The 21,177-nt window shown below is 46.6% G+C and overlaps 1 protein-coding gene across 1 annotated transcript; it reads right to left on the reverse strand.

Annotated features, from left to right (window-relative positions):
• Positions 1–474: 474 nt before the first annotated feature.
• On the reverse strand, positions 475–8,295 carry LOC133907207 (uncharacterized). Its single transcript, XM_062349220.1, has 4 exons — positions 8,093–8,295; positions 6,414–6,483; positions 5,761–5,771; positions 475–1,393 (listed from the first exon to the last, which is right to left on the reverse strand). Exons 1-4 carry the CDS (start codon positions 8,293–8,295, stop codon positions 820–822), a joined length of 858 nt encoding a protein of 285 aa, XP_062205204.1. The 3' UTR covers positions 475–819.
• Positions 8,296–21,177: the final 12,882 nt, after the last annotated feature.

The following is a 21,177-nucleotide window of genomic DNA, read 5'->3' on the forward strand; positions in this document are numbered from 1 at the left end:
AGACAGTTTGCTCCATTCTTGCACTCCACAAAGCATCAGATGTCACTGACTCATTGACATCTTTGGCAGCTCGACATGAAGCAAGTCATAGGCAGCAGTACATACACACACACACACACATATATATATATATATATATGTGTGTGCGCGCGCGCTTGCACTGTGGTCAAAGCTCAATATACCCAAGGTGAGCAATGATAGGAAAGGCTTTGATCATCAGAATTTTTTTCTAAATATGCAGGAGAACTGCGTATCTTTGTATTAAGGAGAATAAAAGTTTAATAACTTTTACATGACGAGGAACAGAGCACTCCGCACATCACGATCGTACAAGGTTGTACTATACTAAGAAACTACGACAACCGGAAGAACACAATTGGAGTCAGAGCTTGATCATCACAATAAGGCTGAAGGTGCATTGGATTGTACAAATCACAAATAGATAGGGAAACTAAATACCAATCGCATGGTGGCTATGGTGCTCAATTTCTGTACTGGCAATTGAACAACTACGATCACTATATTATCCAGAATATATCACATAAAACATTTTGCTAGGTCCTAGTCTCCACATAACTAACTAAGCAGATCATGGCACAATATTAAAACTTCACAGGACTCGCTACAGCAAATCCTGGCCACTGGCAGAAAAATCAACTAGAGGCATGATCTTAAACGAAAATTCGAGGAACTCAAAATCCAATTACTATCCAGATTGTTACTAATTTCATACCAACCCAATTACTAAATAAGATTGTTACTAGTTCCCTACCAAGATACCATCATCCCCAAAAGAAGCAATACCAGGAGATCAATGGCTCAAACAAGGCGCTTGATCAGGCTGGTCAGGTCCTTCACCCGGTCGTCGGCGCGCGCCACCGCCACACCACCGACGAGCTGCTGGTTCTTCATCCTCAACTCCATGGACCACGCCGCGATGTCGCTGACGCCCTCCATAGCCTTCTTCATCAGCTCCTCCAACAACCCCGCCAGATTTGGGCACTGCTGCCGCATCTCCTCGTACCGCCGCCTCCTCGGCGCCGGGGCGGTCACACGGCCGCGGTAAGCGGGCGGAGCCGGCTTCTTTTTCATTGCCGGCGCTGGTGCTGGAGCGGGCGCAGCGGGTTTTGGCGCGGCAGTGGGAGTGACAGCGGCGCCCCAAACGTCGAGGGAGAGGGTGTACAGCCGGAGGTCATGCCCCGGGGCGGGGCCGCCGCTGCCGGCGCAGAGCGCCGCGTCGTTCTCCTCGAACCGCCGCCTGAGAGCGTGGATCTTGGTTTCAAGATCCAATACGGCCATGACAAGGTCGACGCCGTGCGGCAGAGCGTCTTGACGGCGCCCGCGGCGCGGGCGGAGGGCATCGAGGATGGCCACCTCGTCGTCGGGTGACCAGAACACGCTGGGCGCCGGAGTCGGGACAGGGGATTCGGTGGCCGGTGCAGGTGGAGGAGCGTTTGGCGGCGGAGCCGGGGTCTGGACGGCGGGGGGTTGTGAGGCAACGCCGACGCTCGTGACGGAGCCGAAGGATTCGGCCGGATGCGCTGGCACCGGACGCCTCATTGCCGCGACGGAGGGCAGCGAAGGCCCAAAGAAATTGGGGGCGGGCTTGCAGCCCGGACCCGGAGGGGCTAGACCGCCAAGATTAGCGGCAACGGCGGCCGCAGCCAGCAGCGGCGTTGGGTTATTGACCGCGGGGAGTCCGGCACACTTGGCAGTGGCGCAGACGGAGGCCAGCGGCGGCGGCGATGGCGCGTCGGACGTGGCCATTGCTTGGTGGACGGGTGATTTTGCTGTGGTCAATGGCGCGGGGATTTGGGGTTGGTTTTGTAATGGCGCGCGCGGTTTTGGGGATTTCGCGCGCTCACCCGCGCGCTAGCAGCCTTTGGGGATTTTGGTAAGCGCACTGTTTGGTAAGGGGTCACATGAAAATCAACCGAATTACCTCTTGCGTAACCAAGATTTGGGGATAAGTTTTGGTCGGGTTATCGAAAGGTACTGACGGACTTTTCTACATGCAGTCATGCGGACGTAGTTTTCCTATTTTTGTAGGGATTGAATTGCATTAAAATCATGAGAGAATATAAAATTACCAAGAAACTGAGAAAATTGAATTAAATATCACCAACCGCATCGAAGACGCAAAGCTAGAGACGAAATCCGGCACCATCGGCTAGGGCACCCATGATCTGGAACAAGATACCGCCAAAAAAAGGAAGACAAGAGATTCCAATCCCTACTAAAAAGAATTCAAAATACTAACCTCGCTGAGTCCCTATAGTTTTGCGATTTGGTTGTGCCACCCGTCGTGTCTCGTATCACATCATGCCATATTATTAGTCACGATTGGTCTATTGTGTCATACCGTGTTGGCACGATTCAACTCTAGGAATGCCCAAGCACGATCCTCAGCACATCGTGGCGTTATCATACCGTGCCAGCTCTACCATCTCACACTATGTTTACATATTTATCTTTTACTATCTTACACTTGTGTCTCTTATATACACATATTTCTCTTAGTGTTTCACGCTTTGTATTAGAGGGATTAGAGGATAAGCATATGAAAATAGTCATGCAAATTGTGTCATATCCTTTTCATGTCGTGCCAGCACGTGCACGTCCCAAGCCATGTCGGCACATCCACTGTACCAAGGTCCTAGGCATGGCACAACCCTTGTGTTCGTGTCATGTCGTGTCGTGCTTTGAGTCATGCCAAAACTCGTGCTATAGAAGGTCCAAGAATGGCACACGACCCAAGTCCCAGCTCTAATCCCCGCCATGGAAGATGTCGAATGTCTTTGCTATAGATGCAACAACAAATAAGACCTTATGCAGCCATATCGATGCAATCATCAAAGGAACCTAAACCATATTTAAACTCTTGTGTAGGTCACACTACCGATGGCGACTGTCACTGAAGAAGCTCGGAAGGAACAAAAGTCCGCAGGCAACCTTGTTGTTGCAAGGAATTCTAAAAGTTGCCCATCTAGATCTACTTCTAGTAGAAAAATGAATAGCAGGTATCCAAATTATTCGATATTCGTATCCTTTAAAACATGAAAAAGGATATTTGTATTCATATTCGTTTCTGAAATGGATACTTGTTGGGACAAGAATATGTCTTGCACGAACAAGTGTGGCGAGAGTACACTCACAAGAATGTGCTTAAGCTTGGGCAAGAAGTGGAGATGGAAGAACACTATATGTGATAGTCAAGAAGGATTAGTCCCTTGGTCTGATGGCCAAGGGTCTGTATTTATAGTGCCATGCAGTGTGTAAATGTACAAACATACCCTTACAGAGACAACGATACAAACCATCGCTATCCCGTAGGGACCTAGGACCAGTCAAATCACTCGGCATGGGTCTAGGTAGGATGTTTTTCCCCCTAACCGGAAGGTAATATTTACCATGGCAATATAGTAGTGCAAGTGACCCTAGGGACGTGGTGCCCAGCCGGTTAACTATTGTGGCGCCGCACTGTCAAGATGTTAGGATGGCCTTCACTTGTGCTGGGGATGTCAGGATTACCTTCACTTGCATTGCTTTAAATGTAGGTCACTTCCTTGCAGGTGAAGGTCGGCTGGTGTACCCACTCTAGTTAATATTTCTCCTAGGTCAGATGGCTCTCCCCCGGGACTTCGGAGAGCCTGCCCAGACTCTGGAAGGCAAGGGCTCCGGAGACTGGGGCTCTAGAGGGTAAGGGCTTCGGAGGCCGAGGCTCCAGAAGGCTACACTACTATAGAACAGGTGATCAGTGCCGATTCAAAAACGTGATCAGTGTCGGTTTCTGAACCGACACTGATTAATCAGCACTGATAGTCAGTGAAAATCACTATTAATCTGACCTAGTCAGTGCCGGGTATGGAACCGGCACTAAAAATCACTATTAATACCGGTTCAAGGTGTGAACCAGCACTGATAGTGCACCTATCAGTGCCGGTTAGTTTTACCAACTGACACTGATAGGGGTGCTATCAGTGCCGGTTGTTTGTTACCAACCGACACTGATAGGTATTTCCCGCCTTTTTTTTAAAACGTGGCGGTTGCCACTAGTACCGTGCCATTTTCAAATTTTGGACGTTGTCGGCAATAGACACGCATACATATCAAGTTTCATCACAGCATATATACACAAGCACATATAAATTTTATTTATAAAACATCAAGTCTCGTCACAATATATATATACACCGCATACATATCAAGTTTCATTACAATAATCTTATGGAGTTTAAGATTTCTTATGAACCGATGGGTCTGAACTCTGCCCTTTCTTATGGGTTGAAGGTAACGAGAAAGACGATCCAATTTCATGGAACTCGCTGGTTGGATTGATGATTTCATCATTGATGAACCCGAGAAGTTGTTCTTGAAGTGCGTTGATTTCATGAGGCATGAGACGTTCTTTGGACAGCTCGAGGATCTGCAATTTCAAGAATTGAAGAAATCAATACATATGATTTTGGCGTATCGAACCTGAAAATTAGTCATCAATATGTATACCACCTACCTCAGGATCTTCCGGCAGGATCGAATCCTCTCTGAAGCTGTGCATGAATTCCATTACATAAAGACCACATAAATTATTGCTCGGACCCTGCTTCCTACAAGGATAGCCATGTCGGACTGTCCATTCTTTCATGTATGGCCTGTATCTAACGCTCTTCTTGGTGTATCGCGGGTACACTCTGTATGTGTGTGATTATTACCGTAAGTAGACTTAGATTCAATCAAATCAAATATTACAAGAGCAGTAACGAAATGGTCGGTTTTTACCTTTGTAGCAAGTCAATAATGGGTTGGTAGGTTTCTTTCGGATTATTTTGTGAGTTGAAAATAAAGATCTTGCTAATATTTGACTGGATGACAAGGAGGATCCAGTGAAAGCTGCACATAGGTCACCATAGGTTAGTTGGTCCTAATTTCTAACGACGTATTGCTCAAAAAGAGTAGAAACACGTACCCCAGTGGTACGGTAAAAGTATGTATTTCTTCAATTGTAGCTCAAGAAGACACTTCAATACATAGTCCTCGGTTTTTTTTAGGTCGACAGATTTCATCATTGTCGGGTTGACAAGATGTGGGTCGATGAATCCCACATGCATGATGCACTCCTTCTTGCATCTTTGTACCTCCATTTTACACAAGGAATAAGTTAAGAGATTCAATACAATGGTACATAAATGTATATTATAAATTATACATATACGACACTTACAGAGTCCAACAACTCAAGATAGACACGTCGAGGGCATCATGCTGGTACAGTCGATACATTTCCTCGAAGAAAAAATACTATCGTCCCCATGAAGGAGATCTTGTTCCTTGACTCTGGCCTCGAAACTTTCCCTACCCTCCTTTGACTTATTCATGTACCACGCATGAAATTTTCGAAGTTGATATGTCAGTTTGGCCCACTCGTCCGGCGCGACCAACAGTTCGCCCAACTTAAATTGCCATCTCTCGGCTGCTTTGGGTGCTACGGACTCGTTAAAAAATTGCTCTCTTGTCATATTGGCATCCTTAAGGAATCTTTCTAGTTGTTTTTCTTCCCGTACCTGGTCGATAGAAGCCTGCCTCAAGGATTTCTTTCCTTTGATACGCTCGTAGTCTGATTGACGCTTAGCCACAGCAGGTTCGCTCGGCGTCAAGAGAAACTTTTTTGTTTCTGCAGTGAGTGGTTTTTTCTTCTCAGGCTCTCGCTTTTTAAATAATTTCTTGACTTTGGCGTTCACTATCGCTTTGTTTTCCTCTGCAGTTCTTTCATAAGGCAACTTCTCAGGTGCTACCACCTTCTTAGACTGAGAGCGTGTTGTCAACTTCGTCGGAGGAGTTGGCAATTTTGGTGGCACTGTTGCTAACTTCGGAGGAGGAGGAGTGGGCTCTCTTGGAGGCACTGGTGCTGACTTCGAAGGGGGAGGTGTTGGTTCTCTTGGTGGCATTGTTGCTGACTTTGGAGGGGGAGGAGTTGACTCTCTTGTTGGCGACTTGCGTGGGGGAGGAGTCGGCTCTCTTCTCGGTGACGGTGGCAGTGGCGGCGACAGTGGAGGAGTTGGATCTCTTCCTGGTGATGGTGGCACTGGCGGCGACCGTGGAGGAGTTGGATCTCTTCTGTGTGCTGGGTCTGACTCCGCATCAGATGACTCGTTTGTCTCATCTTCAAACAATATGTAGCGCTTGTGCCACAGAACGAAGCCACCCACGTTTGATCCGAGCCTCTTGGAACCCGTCTCTCCGGGGTAATCCATGTCAAGCTTATGGTACAGCTTTCGCACGGAGTCCACGTGGACCTTAGCGTATCCCCGTGGTATCGAGAGATCGTTGAAGAGAGCCCCTTCGACGCATTGGTCGACCTGCCCCATAGCCACCGTGATGGTAATGTTCATGGTGGGCACAACAAGGTTGCACACCTTGCTTTCTGTGATGTCATCCACGGGGAAACGAGCTAATTCTTCTTCTCCAAACCCCGCGGACGCGCAGCTGCTCCCACGACAACCAGGGCTCACAACATTTTCTTCACCTTGCTGCTACGTGATTCCTTGCTGAAATGATTCTTTGATTTCTCTGATTTTGGCGTCTGTCATCTGACGCTCTTGCACAAGTTCTTGTCGCACTACAGCCAGCAGCTCTTCCAACTCTTCTCTCCTTCTCTTCCGATTCATATAAATTTCGGCGGATTCTTGGAATCCCTCTTTTCCAGGGCACCACACCCTTGCCTCTGGTGCGACCTGGGTGCTGCTTGGTTCCCAGTGCCAAGGTTAGCTGGCCGTTCTCCCTATCGGGCCTGAAAGAGCCTTGGGAAGACTGGGCGTGGGCATCTGCAATTCTCTGCATCACTTCTTGTTCTCTGTCGCTTTTGAAGTTCAGACTGCCATCTGCCGCCAAGGTCACCCCTCTCGCGTACAGATAGTGCTTTGCTCGTTCAATCCAGGGGGCCGTCTGAGGTGTGGCACCACTGCGGGTTACCTGTTCTTCCATCTCATCCCACTCGTCGTATTTCCTCACATACCCACGCGAGCCAGTTCTGTGGAGTTACACGTTCTTCTGGGAGTTGGCTTTGTTAATCTCATTTAGTCGGTGTGCTTCCTCTGACAGCTTGTGCTCTATGAAATCATTCCAGAATGGTTGAACCGTCGGATAATGGTCCCATTTTGGTGTCCAGCCCACCAAGCCATAATTTCTCCACAGCTTACCCTTGAAATTCTTGAACGCGATGGCCATTGTTGATAGGGCATGACTCTTCGCTTTGGCCATGCTGCATCCTTCAGGGAACTCAAACTTTGTCAACAGCTTGCCCCACATAAGATCCTTGATGTTTTCGGGAACCACCCACACGTCATCCCGTCTGCCTCTGCAACTTCTGTATGTGACTGCGACATGGTCCCTCACCAGAGACCCGATTGCTATCTTGTACGGGCCCAGAACAACTTTTGGTCTCATGGGCTCCCCGACTGCAATGACCTCCGCGATGATGAAACGTCCCTCGGGCATCCTGCTGGGACCTCGTCCACTCCTCTCTTCTCCTGTCATCTTGTCACCCTCCGGAGCATCAGCATCAGGGTCGATCTGACCCTCTGGTGCATCACCTTCGGCCATGCCCTGCGCAGCCTCAGCGTCTGTCTCCAACTCAAACCGTTTCATGTTCAAGTACAACCTCGAGCTACCGCCCCCTGTCTGGTCCAGCTCCATATTTGCAGGCTCATCATGTGCTGAGGCTAGAGCCGGACTTGAGGGACCTTGTATCGGAGGGGGGACGGGACGGGGCCGTGTACGGCGGTTGGATTTCGTACGTGTCATTCCTACATCAACATTTTAGACACAAGAAGCACTTGATTTAGAGATAATCTAAAACCGAATGCTATACTGGAACATAGAAGAAATGAGGACAAAGGGACGTAAAATGCAAGGGCATAAGGCACACAGAAATGCAAAAGTACAACATATTGTTCAGGTCCATAAGTACAACATACATCAGTTTCAGTTATGCAAGTGTTCATGGCCAGAGTACAGAACACATAATAATCAGGTCCATACAAGCATTATACATTCAAACTACTCGTCGCTATCATCACTCGGCAACCACCAATACTCATCACCCTCAATGTGGCCAACATCATCACCCTCAATGTAGTCATAAGGAACCACATCGTTCGGGTCCATGCTAGAATCCACATCATCGCCCTCAAGGTAGCCAACATCTTGACGGTCCAGCAACTCGGCCGATTGAATGGACAACTTCTGAATCCTGCTCACTACCTCCTCAAGTTGGAGTACAAGCTGGTTCGCATCCATGGAGCACTTGCACGAACAGGGATTGAAGCTTTTGTTAGCCATCTTCCTTAGGTCTACAACTATATCATCGATCTTTTCGATAGTCCACGCCCAACCATCAGTCATTGTTCTACAACTATATCATCGCTTTCAGTTAAAACATAATAATTCATTCACAAATGCAAATATATATCTGGGGTGCTTTTCTATATAAACAGCCAAGTTCTTGTCCAACATGTCACAATCTAGCACCTTTGAATTCACCGAACACTGACGTCATTGATCCAGATAATATGAAGCTTTGAATTATCTGCTACTCCTTCATGTCTAACCAGGTTATTCATAATGTTTTACATGTTTACTCCCCTTTCCACCCATTTAGTACTGCACTAGGAAACTATTATTGCCACTGCACTAGGAAACTATTTTTGGGAGACAAACCATAGGAAAAATGGAAAGAAACATTGGTCACAGAAATTTTTCATGACATGTTCTCTTTGCAATGGTTTTTCTCTCCTTTGTACTTTACCATCTATTTATAGATGAGATTCTGATAATATATTCAATTTGTTTCTTTTGTGAAGTGATTACTTACTATTGGTCCTACAGATTACTATAAATACCGCTAAAACTAGTCAATAACATAAGTACATACTTCCATAAGATGAACTGGTAATTTAAAATATGTTTCAACATCATGTATCTATAAACACTAGATCTGGTTTTTCTGAGTTCTTTTGCAGAGATGCTGATCATCCCAAGTAATTTAAAATAAGGCACCAAGAGTTAAGAAGTTGATATGAAAATATGCTTATATATAACTAGTGTCAACACTGCGATATACCATTTTTGCACCTGTGGTACTAATACAACTCTAAATCTGTCCACAATTATTCTGAAATTTCATTCAATATTGTTGCAATGCAGCTTCACTTACACACGCTGAAGCAAATATACACACACAAGCAGAATAATCCTATCAGTCCAACCACTTTCTATTAACCATCAAGCTTTACTTAGTGTGCTTCAGCTAAACATCTAAAATTCGTCAAGCATTATATCATAAGCAAGCATCATCAACACACATTCAAAGGCGGAGAAGGTAGTGCAAGAAGAAGGCGTTTCGATGGGGAGGACCGTATCCGAAATCACGCAATCACCGAGATGGGAGGTAACTAGGGTTTCGATGGGGAGGACGGAATGGTGCTTACCCGTTGGGCTTGAAGGGGATGGAGGAGAGCAGGAGAGGTGGTCCTCAGCGTCGGCCTCAGGGGCGGCGATGGCTCCTCCTCCGTGGGGGGTGACGGCGGCGAGGGCTCTGGGGACGAATCGGCGTCGGGACGAGGCGGCGGCGCGTCGGGGTAGTGTCGGGAGGAGGCGGCGGCGCGTCAGGGTGGCATCGGGAGGAGGCGGTGGCGCGTCGGGGCTCAGGTGACTGAAGCGAACGAGGAGGCAGCGCTAGGGTAAATAGAGGAACGAGGATGCGGCTAAGTGCTGGAGACAAATATAGGAAACATATCAGTGCTGGTTCTAGTTAGTAACCGGTACTGATACTAGTATCAGTTCCAGTTATATGTACAACCGGCACTGATAGTTGAAGTATCAGTGCCGGTTCTGCAAATATTCTTCTATTGTTAAATTCCCTGGAAGTATAATAAATAGTTTTAATATTATAAAATAAATGTTGTAACGTGGAAAATAGTTTTAGAAAATCCAAATTAATTCTTATAATATTTAAAATGTTTTGTTTGACAAAATAAATGCTTTAATATGCTTTGTTGCATATAAAATTAGTTTTAATTCTAGAAAAATGCAAATAAATTTTATAAAATCTTTTTAACTTTTTTTATGTTGAAAAATAATTCTAGAAAATTTCAGAAAAATGTTTAGGCCTTTTAAAATCTATATGCATTCGATATAAATTAAAGCATATTATTACATCATCCATACATGTCCTTGATACAAAATAAAGCTTAACCTAAATATTATACAAATTTCAGTAGGTCTTCGAATTTGTCGCAGTCTTCGTCGTCGACAACATCCTTAACACTGACGATCTTTCTTTTTCCTTGAAGAACCACGTGACGCTCCTCCTTGTTAGCTGGGTCCGGGTCCTTTACATAGAAGACTTGTGCAACATCGTTGGCAAGCATGAATGGTTGTTCTCTGTATCCGAGGAGTTTGAGGTCCACGGTAGTCATACCGTACTTGTTGACCTTGACTCCCCCTAGGAGTCTGACCCATTGGCACCGAAATAGAGGGACCATCAACTCGCCATATTCAAGTTCCCAAATCTCCTCTATGAATCCATAGTAGGTCTCCCTGTTGCCAGCGCGGTCATAGGCATCAGTACGGACACCGCTATTTTGGTTAGTGCTCTTGTTGTCTTGTGCTCGCGTATAAAATGTATATCCATTAATCTCGTATGCTTGGAATGTGCGAATCGTAGTTGACGGGCCATTTGCCAATAGTTCCAACAGAGCATCGTCAGTATCCTTACCCATCATGTGTTGATGTAACCAATTACCGAAATTATCTCTGTGCTCTCTTGCGATCCAATCATCTGACTTCGTTGGATTTGTGGAGCGTAGCATGCTCACGTGCATTTTGACATACGAGATCACTACAACTGCCTATTGCAGAAATGCGAAGTGTGCTTGAGTGAATGAAGCACGATCTTTGATATGGATTGAAGTATGACTTATCGTCCCTTTCCCCTTTAGCCTCCCCTCATAGCGACATATAGGCATACCAATCACGTTCAGTTTTATATAGTCAACGCAAAACTCAATGACCTCCTCCGTACTCCACCCTTGGGCAATGCAACCTTCCGGCCGACCTTGGTTACGAACATATTTCTTCAAAACCCCCATGAAACCTTTCGAAAGGATACATCTGATGCAGAAACAAGGGGCCAATGCTCTTTATCTCACCCACAATGTGAATAATTAGATGTGGCATTATATCAAAAAATGTTGGAGGGAAAATAGTCTCAAACTGACATATAGTATGGACCACGTCTTCCTGCAGCTTTGCCAGTTTGTTCGGATCAATGACCTTCTGTGAAATTGCGTTGAAGAACGAACACAGCTTAATGATTGGGTCTCGGACCTTATCCGGCAGAATACCTCGAATTGCAATTGGAAGCATCTGCATCATCATCATGTGACAATCATGAGACTTCATGCCAACTAATTTCGTATCTTTCATGTTTACAAAGCTCCTAATGTTGGAGGAGTAACCGGTCGGAACTTTGACATCACGCAAGCAACCACACAGGCGGATCTTCTCTTCCTTGCTCATAGTGTAGCAAGCCGTGGGAAGTTTCCTTTTGCCATTGTCTAATTGTATGTAGTGTAGGTCCTTCCTGAGGTTCATTTCTTCTAGGTCCAGCCGTGCATTTAATGTATCTTTTGTTTTACCGGGTATGTCTAGTAAGGTACCAATCAAGCTATCAGACACATTCTTCTCCACGTGCATGACGTCGATTGCGTGTTGGACCATAAGATACTTTCAATAAGGCAACAACCAAAATATTGACATCTTTTTCCACATGGGAGCATTTTGCCCAGCCTAGATTTTGTACTGCCTGGCCCCTTTCCAAGTACAACTCTAAGTGTCTTAACCATCTTAAATACCTGTTCTCCACTGCGAATCTTCAGAGCTTGACGAAGCTCCACTGTCCCATCAAAAGCTCTTTTATTCTTGCGGTATGGGTGATCCGGATGGAACGTACGGTGACCCATGAAGATCATTTTCTAGCTATTTTTCAACCACCGCCCCTCCATTTCCTCCAAGCACTGAACACATCCATTGTACCCTTTTACAGTTTGCCCTGATAGGTTACCAAGAGCAGGCCAATCTGAGATCGTCACGAATAGCATCGCGCGCAGGGTGAAATTCTCGCGTCTGTACTCATCCCATACCCGTACGCCATCTTTCCACAGTACAAGAAGATCTTCCACCAATGGTTTGAGGTACACATCGATATTGTTGCCTGGTTGATTCAGCCCAATAATCAGCAGAGGCATCATAAGGTACTTCCGCTTCATGCACATCCAAGGTGGAAGGTTGTAGATACAGAGAGTCACGGGCCAAGTGCTATGAGTACTTCTCGTGTTGCCGAAAGGATTCATCCCATCTGTGCTCAACCCAAACCTTATATTCCTCATTTCATCTCTGAATTCCTTGTATTTCGAATTGAATCTCCTCCATTGCATGCCATCAGCAGGGTGTCTAAACATTCCATCTTTCTTGTGCTGTTTGGCGTGCTATCACATCAACTTGGCATTCGCTCTATTAGCTAACAATCACTTCAAATGGGGGATTATAGGAAAATACCAAGTCACCTTAACGGGGGGTCTTTTCTTCTTTCTCTTCACCCCCACGCCATCGCTCTCGATATCATCAATGTTGCTCTTGTACCGTGGTGCATTACAAACACGACACGCTTCCAAGTCTGCATCCTCGCCGCGGAACAACATGCAGTCGTTTCCACATGCATGTATTTTCTCTACTTCCAATCCCAACGGGTAGACAACCTGCTTGGCATGGTACGTGTTTTCGGGCAACACGTTCCCCTCTGGAAGCAATTCCCTCAAGAATTTTGACAATTCATTGAAGCCCTTATCGGCCCAACCATTGCTAGCCTTCATTTGCATCAGTATCAGCACCACATGCAACTTGTTGTGCTCATCTTTACAGTTCGGGTAAACTGGTGTTTTAGAGTCCTCTATCATGCGCTGGTACTTTTGATGTTTTTTTTTCACTGGTGAAGTCCCCCTCCCTATCGCGCAACATTTGTTCTATGCCTTCTTCATTGTTGCCAACAAAAGTGTCCCAATCATTGTTCTCGACAAAAGTATCTTCAAATGCCGACATATCGAAGTCTTCGTTAGCCGTCGGATCGTTGCCTCCGTCTCCTTCGACTGTTGGTTGCCCTTCACACCCAACATCTGCAAGTTCACCGTGCTCAGTCCAACGGGTGTAGCCAGCCTTGAAACCCCTGCGATTCAAGTGTGCACGGATCTGCTCTATGTTTGAAAACTACTTCTCATTCTTGAAGTCGACACACGGACAGCATATATAGTGCTCGTCACGCTTCCTTTTTGGCTTCTTGTACGCCGCGGCAGCCCTCAAAAAAGCCTCGAAGCCAACAATGAACTCTGGCCCTCGTTCCTTGTACATCCATGATGGTCCATCTGCAAATCATTATAATTAGACACATTGGACTCATAATCATTAAACATTTCAAAATCTAGATTATATTCATCGAATTACCTCGCATCCTGATTGGTCCCTATTTGGTACTTGGGCCGGGTCGGGGGACCCGCCTTCCAAAGGCTGCCGAGTTCGATTGCGACCCGTGGGTGGACGTGCCATCCCTACAGCACATTATTTTATCAACTGTACATGTCAAATTCACTACGTTGATTAGTGAACAGAGGAAATCCACTGGATTATTACTAAAATTCATGACTTTAAAAATATACGCAATCCACATACTAGAAAATTAGAGCTAGATTTTAGGGACATTTTGCAAATACCTCCCTGATTTTTTATTCTTTGGATGCCACTCGAATGACAATTCTAGCAGTATTTTTGCAATTTTTGAATGGCAATAACAGTTTAACAAGTGTCAAATTTGCAATTGTCCCTAGATTTTAATGTAGGCACCCAACTCTATTTACATGTGACTTTTAATCTAATCATTAAATCATCTACAATGATTAAATCGCGACCTTTGTCTAATTTATATGGATATTTGAGCTCGTGCTCATTCCAAATTTCAACACCAACGAACAACCACCTAAATTCAAACCTAGAGCAATCTAGCAACTAAAATCCAACTAAGAATCAAATGTAGATCATCTCTATACATCTAACAACGACAAAGTTGCAAACTTTACCTAAATTAGATCTCAACTGCATCTCTAAATCCATAACCATAGAACAAGCACCATCCATCATCAACCCTAGAGCAATCTACCAAGTAATCTATCCAAAAATGAAATATAGATCATCTCACTAACCTTAAAACACTTGACTCCTCCAAATTTTGAAGGCTCCCACGCAAAAAAAACCTTGAATCGCCAAAAAAATGGCAAGGATGCGCTGTAACACTGGGCTGCGGTGGCTCTGTTCTGGGTCAAGACGGGGAAGACAATGGGCTATATATACTGTAGGAGGCTATCAGTGCCGGTTTAAAGAGGAACCGGCACAAACACCACTATCAGTGCCGGTTCTTAACTCTAGGCCCTCGATCACGGGCGGGAGTTTTAGAACCGGCACTGATACCACTTTCAGTACCGGTTCCTTTGAACCGGCACTGAAGGTGGCGGCTAGTATGTGGGGTTCTGTAGTAGTGTTAGGGCTTCGGAGGCTGGGGCTTCGAAAGATTAGGGCTCCAGAGAGTCCCAGAGCCTGGTGATCTGCACAGCCTCCAAGGACCCATTTTGTCCGCAAGCGTGGTCCACCGGGGCCAGGAGTTTTGGAGGTCATAAATGACGACCCCCAACAGTAGCCCTTCACGAGGATGGTTAGCGAAGCGACCAACCCTGCGGTTTTTTAGGAGTGGGGCCCCTAGCGGTCCTTGGCTCTGTAGTCGATGGTTTGCACCTCTTTTGTCTTCCCGCCAATTGTTTAGAGGGTCTCGCCCAATCTGGTTTTGAATTTGATTGTTGACGACACCAGTAAAGGGGTACAAAATGCGACATGCAGTTAGTAGGTGATGGCGCCTTGTCAAGTGCTGAGGGGACATGTGGTGCCTTGTCATAGGTGGGTCGTGGTGAGTGATTCTACTCCTCATGATTACGGCCTTGTGGGTGAAAGGACAGGGCGTGCACGGGTTTCTGTTGGAGTAAGAGTTTGTCCTGCCCCAGCAAATACGGCGAGAGTTTCTTCTAAGAAGATGACTCAAGCTTGGAGATGAAGTTTGAGAGGTAGGAACACCACGAGTATATTGATTGGTAGGAAAATGGATCCATCTAGGGGGAGAATCACAGGTTTGCTGTGATTCATGCTCTGTGTCCGTCTTTTCTTCACGTTTTCTTCCCAGATGACCATGGCCCCCTATTTATAGGGCTATGTGTAGCTTGGCGTACAAGTTATCATAATGTACGAATATCTGGGACCAGACCAAATTACTGGGCCTCATCTCGGATAACTACTTTCTATCCTATTGGGGACATATATATCCATCGTGGTAACTATCGTGGTGCCTACCCCCTCCGGTGCGGTGACCCGGTCACCAATTGCGGCCCAGCGTTGTAGTGTTAGGGGTATCAGGATAGCGTTCATTACGCCAAGTTGTCAGAGTGGCGCCCATCAGCCTAGGCCTTTAATGCCGGTCACTTCTTGACAGGCAAAGCACGACCGGCGCTCTCCTTTCGGTAGATCTTCTTAGGGATTGCTGAATCACCCTGCTGTCTTTAGAAAGGTGGCCCGATTATCTTGAGGTGGGGGGCCTCAGGAGGCATGGATCCAGGATGAGAATGCTTTGGGAAGCAGGGCTCCGGAAGATTGGGGCTTTGGGGAGACCGAGCCTTCGGGAGGCTGAGCCAATTAAGCCAAGGGAAGGCTTCATAGGTACAAAGAGGTTGAGCCTTTATCTGGGGATTCGTAGATCAAGGATTTGGGGGGACTTGGATGGTACTCTTCAACCATTATCCTCAGGCTGGCTTATTTCCCCCCCCCCCAACAGTACCCCCTCATTCTCGGGCCCCGACGTTTTGGAAGGGGAGAGGATGCAGAGGAAAAATCAACCCCAACCTGGTGTCGTATCAAGGATGTCAGATGGTGATTCTTTGTCTTTCGAAGTCACTAGAGTAGAGGTTTCGTGTAGGTTTGGAGAATCCCGTACGCTCACCTGGCAGGATAGGATGTGTCACTACTGTGTTCTGATAGGACAATGCGAGGGGTCACTAGGGTCTTGTGCCCACGATCCTGTCACGTACTGAAAGAGGTTCAGGTCATTAATGCAATGAGACATCTGCGCGAGAAAATGAGGCATTTCGTCGTGGAGTGCTGCCACATGTTGGAGAGAAACTGGATAGGGCCACGGTCTCCTCCCCTAGGAGTCTTAATGGGAGGACACGGCGACATTCATCCAGCTTGATCCTCCGGACCTACATGGCTGCGTGGCTCGGGTATAAAGTCGGGGTTACCCGGTTGGAGCCTCCATAGCCCATGAGCAAGGAGTTTTCCTTGACTTAAGTATGGCATCATCTTCCTCCTCATCCTCCTCGGAGACATCGATGATATCGATGGCTCCTTCGGGAGCCGGGCTATTTCGGTCGTCGGTAGAGGCGTCGGAGGAGAAACAGCCTCATCCCTTGCAGGGGAGGCAATTGTCCGCTGCTCCGACCAGACCTTTGGTCGGGAAGGACATGCCTGTCGAGACCATCAATATCTTCGATGATGACGAGGAGATCGACTAGGATCTCCTGTTAAGGGAGAGTGAGCCAGCGTCAATGGGGTCAGTGGTGAAGCAGGAAGAGGCCATGAAGGCAAGGGAGAGGGCTTCGCCAGTGACCTCCTCAGACTCCTCAGCGTCCTCTGGCAGCTCGGGAGACGGCTACTACATCGCCTTCTGCAACGGTAGGCCGCAGATGAGGTGCAAACGCCATCTCATGCGTGGCCCCAGCCGAGACCCCTAGGAGGTGAAGGAGGTCACCGAGATGTCATACTTGGTGACGCCATGATATATCCATGTCATGGCTAAACTTAGTCACCTTGTACCCTTTCTCCTTTGGTTTGCTCCGCAGGGATCTATGTCCTTTGTGGCAATTTCTGTACGGTTGTTTTAGTTTGTATCCCCTGGATGTACTGGTTGTTTAATAATATAACATGGGTCTTCAAGAACGGTTGTGTCTTCCTCCGTATCGTAATGCGAGAGGACCTTTCGAAGGGGTAGCCGCATGCGTGCATGCTTTCGTACCTCCCAACCGTACTTCGTCCCTTTCGAAGGCGATGGCTAGTTTTTATGACGACCGGTGGATACTTAGGCTAACTGAGGAGAACCGGGTGGAGTAGTGGCGATCTCGTCATCTCTGGTTACTGCGTACTTCTTCCTAATTTGTCCCAGATTTTTGACACAGCGGAGTCCCTCTGGAACCTCTAGAGACGAGCTCCGGAGGCGGTCCTTGACCCTTCGGGTTCCTTAGCAACTACCCGGGTAGAAGGTGATGATGTGTCAGAGGCGCAGCCAAAGGCTTAGACAAGAGAGGTGGTCCGCGACTCTCTCGGCCATTAGTCGCTGTTTGGCTCTGGAGGTATTCTGTCCGGAGCTTGGCGACGGCGCGTCAGAGGCGAAGCCGAGGGCTAGGTGAAAGAGAGGGTCCGCGACCAACCCCCTCGGCCCTTAGCCGCTACCCGGCTCCAGAGGTATTCTATTCGGAGCCTGGCGACGGTGAGTCGGAGGCGAAGCCGAAGGCTGGGCGGAAGAGAGAGTCCATGACTCTGTGAGGAACCGTCCAAACAGTATTCAAATTAATCATCAGGAGGATCATTATTCATAATCCAACCTCGATGATTAACCCGAATACCATTCCGGTAGTCCCAGCATGTGTTTTTTGCCCAAGGATCGGAACACATGTCTCCAACATAGTACATCACAACATAGCTTAATAAAGAGCACGTAATAAACATTTATATTACAAATATTAAGTATGCAAATGATTCCAACAATTTATAACAAAAACCCCTCAACTCCTAACTACCCAAAGATCTATGCAGCGGAAGAAAACTATACAACAAAAGGATATGGAGCCACATGCCCTTAGGTTCCATACCAAAACACTGAGTTCGGAGTAGAGTGTGCTACTCCTGCCCGCCACCCTGATCGGCAGGCTTAAAGTAGCCAAACACCGCCTCTTCCTCGCCGACTTGCGAACCTGCATCAACTTAAGGGCAGCACCCTGAGTACGAAGGTACTCGCAAGTCTTACACAATATAGAGCACGTATACATAGCTCGACTCCAAGGATCATGCATTAGCTAGTAGCAAGGGTTAAACATGGTTAAGTGAATTAAAGCGGTAAGCAACCTAGACATATGTGTGTGCAACTAACATAACCAACATATATGAAGCTACCCCGCGCCACTAACCGAACATAAGTAAATGTAATCAACATGTGAATCAAAAGTATAACAAGTACCAACTCTGACCACTCCCACATAGCCACCATGTCCATACCACCAACACAAACCCGAACCACAAATCCACAACGAAAACTCTATCACCGGGTGCACATGAAACAATAGCATGCTCATGACCGAGAGCGCGATAGTTTAAATTGTTTATACACCCTGCAGGGGGATGCTACTGGACCCACACGACACAAGGACCATTCGGCTTGTGCCACCAGCCAAAGTGCACACAAGGGGGTACTCGTGACAACCTTTCCCAACAAGCCCCAACCGTGTGGGGCATGGATCGCTTTGTGCGGCGATACTAGAACTACTACCGGAGCAAACTAGTACCGCTTTCAAGTCCGCCCGCTCACACTGTCGATGTTCACGGCCATAAAGCCACAACTGCAAAGGTATTCGACTCGCCTTACCATTAGATCGGCATGTGGTGAGTAAGGTAAGTGCTAAAGCTAACAACCCTGACGATCGGCCTTAAACGATGAAAGCGGTCTATGGTGCTCGGGTTTCCTCTCCCGACCTGCCCCCTGGACTTTCCACCGAGGCAGACGACACCCCTAACACCGCCCACATCTCGTCTCATACTCACCACTCACCAACCATCTCACCATCAGCATGTATTTGTAATCATTAGTAATCCCTATGCTCGCAAACAACAGAACACACCATCGTTCGACTTCTACCGAAAGACCTAAGCATTGCTAAGCATGTATATCGTACTCGTACCTAGACATAACACCATCTCTAGACTACAAGGAAATTACATGAACAATTGACCAAGGTAGAAAGATGCAATCGGAACAGGTTCTACCCAAGGGTACCCGACACATGCATACATACATAAGCATATTCATCAATTGAGACTTTCAAATTTGACATGGGTGAAATATGTTAGTTGCTTGCCTTGCTGCCCTGGACCAGAAAGGTGGGGGGTGCCTCCGGACCGCCTTCGCTCGTCGGAATCATCGGATCGGAGTTTTCTAAAAAGAATAATGCGTGCAATTCCATGAGTATGGATGAAATACAATAATGCATGCCATAAGATGCGCAAAACATGAATTGCCCAAGTGGTTTCATAATTTTCGGAGATGGTATTGATTATCGGTGATTTACACAAGCAGAATCACATTTAATTAACTCATCAATTATCAAAAGTATTTTATGGAGTTCCAACACTTTTAACACGTAGTTCATACTCATATGAAGCTAACGCAACTGGTCTCACGTCGTTTGGAGTTCAGATGAATTAATTATGAATTTTGCAAGCCTCTACGCGACTGATGAACAGTAACTGCGGACCCTCCGTACTTTTTTGCGGAGGTTCTGGACTTTCCTGAACTGCTCCTATTTGAGGGGAAACTTTGCCAAATCGATTTGCGATATTTTTCACTCCAAAGGGGATATGTTTGGAAGAGTTTAGAGTCTAGAATTTAACTAACCACCTAGCAACTCAATTCCTAAATCAAATCTCATCTAAATCCTCATTTTGGTCCAAAACCTCAAAAACTCATAAACTTTGGTAAAACTCAAAATCGACCAACCAAACCACGAATTCTTGCCATGGAGAGCCTAAGAGACTTACTCAAGATGCTTGTGGAGTTGGGTGACCCCTGTGAAGTTGAGGAAATGGAGGGAAATCAAAGAACTCCGGTGTTCCTTGTGCTTCAACCAAGAACACCAAAAGACATCAAATCCGGTTCGAATCTTTCGAGAAACGAAAATGAATTGGATGGATGAGTAGCTTATGAGCTCTAGAATGCAATGGTACCACATGCATACCTCCAATCCTTCACTTGAGCTCGGATTTCGGAAGAAATGGAGAGAGGGAGTGAGAGCTTGAGTGGGGAGGAGGAGTTGCAGCTGCTGCTGCATGTGTGGGAGTGAAGGAGGAGAGGGAGAAGGTGGGCTGCTGCCCACTTGAGAGAGGGAGTGGGTGAGGAGTGGGGCCACATGTGGGGCCCACAGGTAAGTGAAAAGGGTCCATTTTCATTGCGAAATCAATCCTTTTGTCTCCCAGAATTCTTTCTCTGATCCAAATGATCTCAAACGAATTGCATTAGTATTCTGAATTATAATTATGCAAATTTAAACATAATGCTTAAAAAACATGATTATGCTTAATTGCGTGAAGAATTTAGGACGTGACAAACCTCCCCCCTTAAAAAGAATCTCGCCCCGAGATTCGGTACGAGTCCAGGAAGAGCACGATGAGTCTAGGAACCACGCTATGAGAGATAGAATCCAATGCACATTTTCATTCACATGGTGATAACTTAGACACATGAGAGATTCCAAATATGCTATATTACATTAACATTTACATGTTCTCAAGAAACTCTGTATACTCAGAGGGGAGCTTATCCTCTCGCAGCCACGTAGCATCGGCTTTCGTATGGTTGCTCCATTGTTCCTTAAGGAATTTGATGGAACATCGCCGTGTCTTCCGCTCGTCTTCATCCAAGATTCGGAGTGGCCGCTCACAATATGTCAGGTTCGGTTGCAACTCTTGGGGTGCAACATTAACGACTTTTGTCAGGACTCGGAGACATTTCTTGAGTTGTGAGACGTGAAAGATGTTATGTACTGCGGAGAGGGACGGCGGCAACTCCAACTGATAGGCCACCTCTCAACGCCAAGCAAGAATCTGGAATGGCCCTACGTATCAAGGCGCTAGCTAGCCTCGAACATGGAATCGGTGAATGCCTTTGAGAGGCGAAACCTTGAGATACACATGATCTCCAACAACAAACTCAAG

The sequence above is a fragment of the Phragmites australis genome, chromosome 24 (assembly GCF_958298935.1).
Source record: "Phragmites australis chromosome 24, lpPhrAust1.1, whole genome shotgun sequence".
Lineage (NCBI taxonomy): Eukaryota > Viridiplantae > Streptophyta > Magnoliopsida > Poales > Poaceae > Phragmites > Phragmites australis.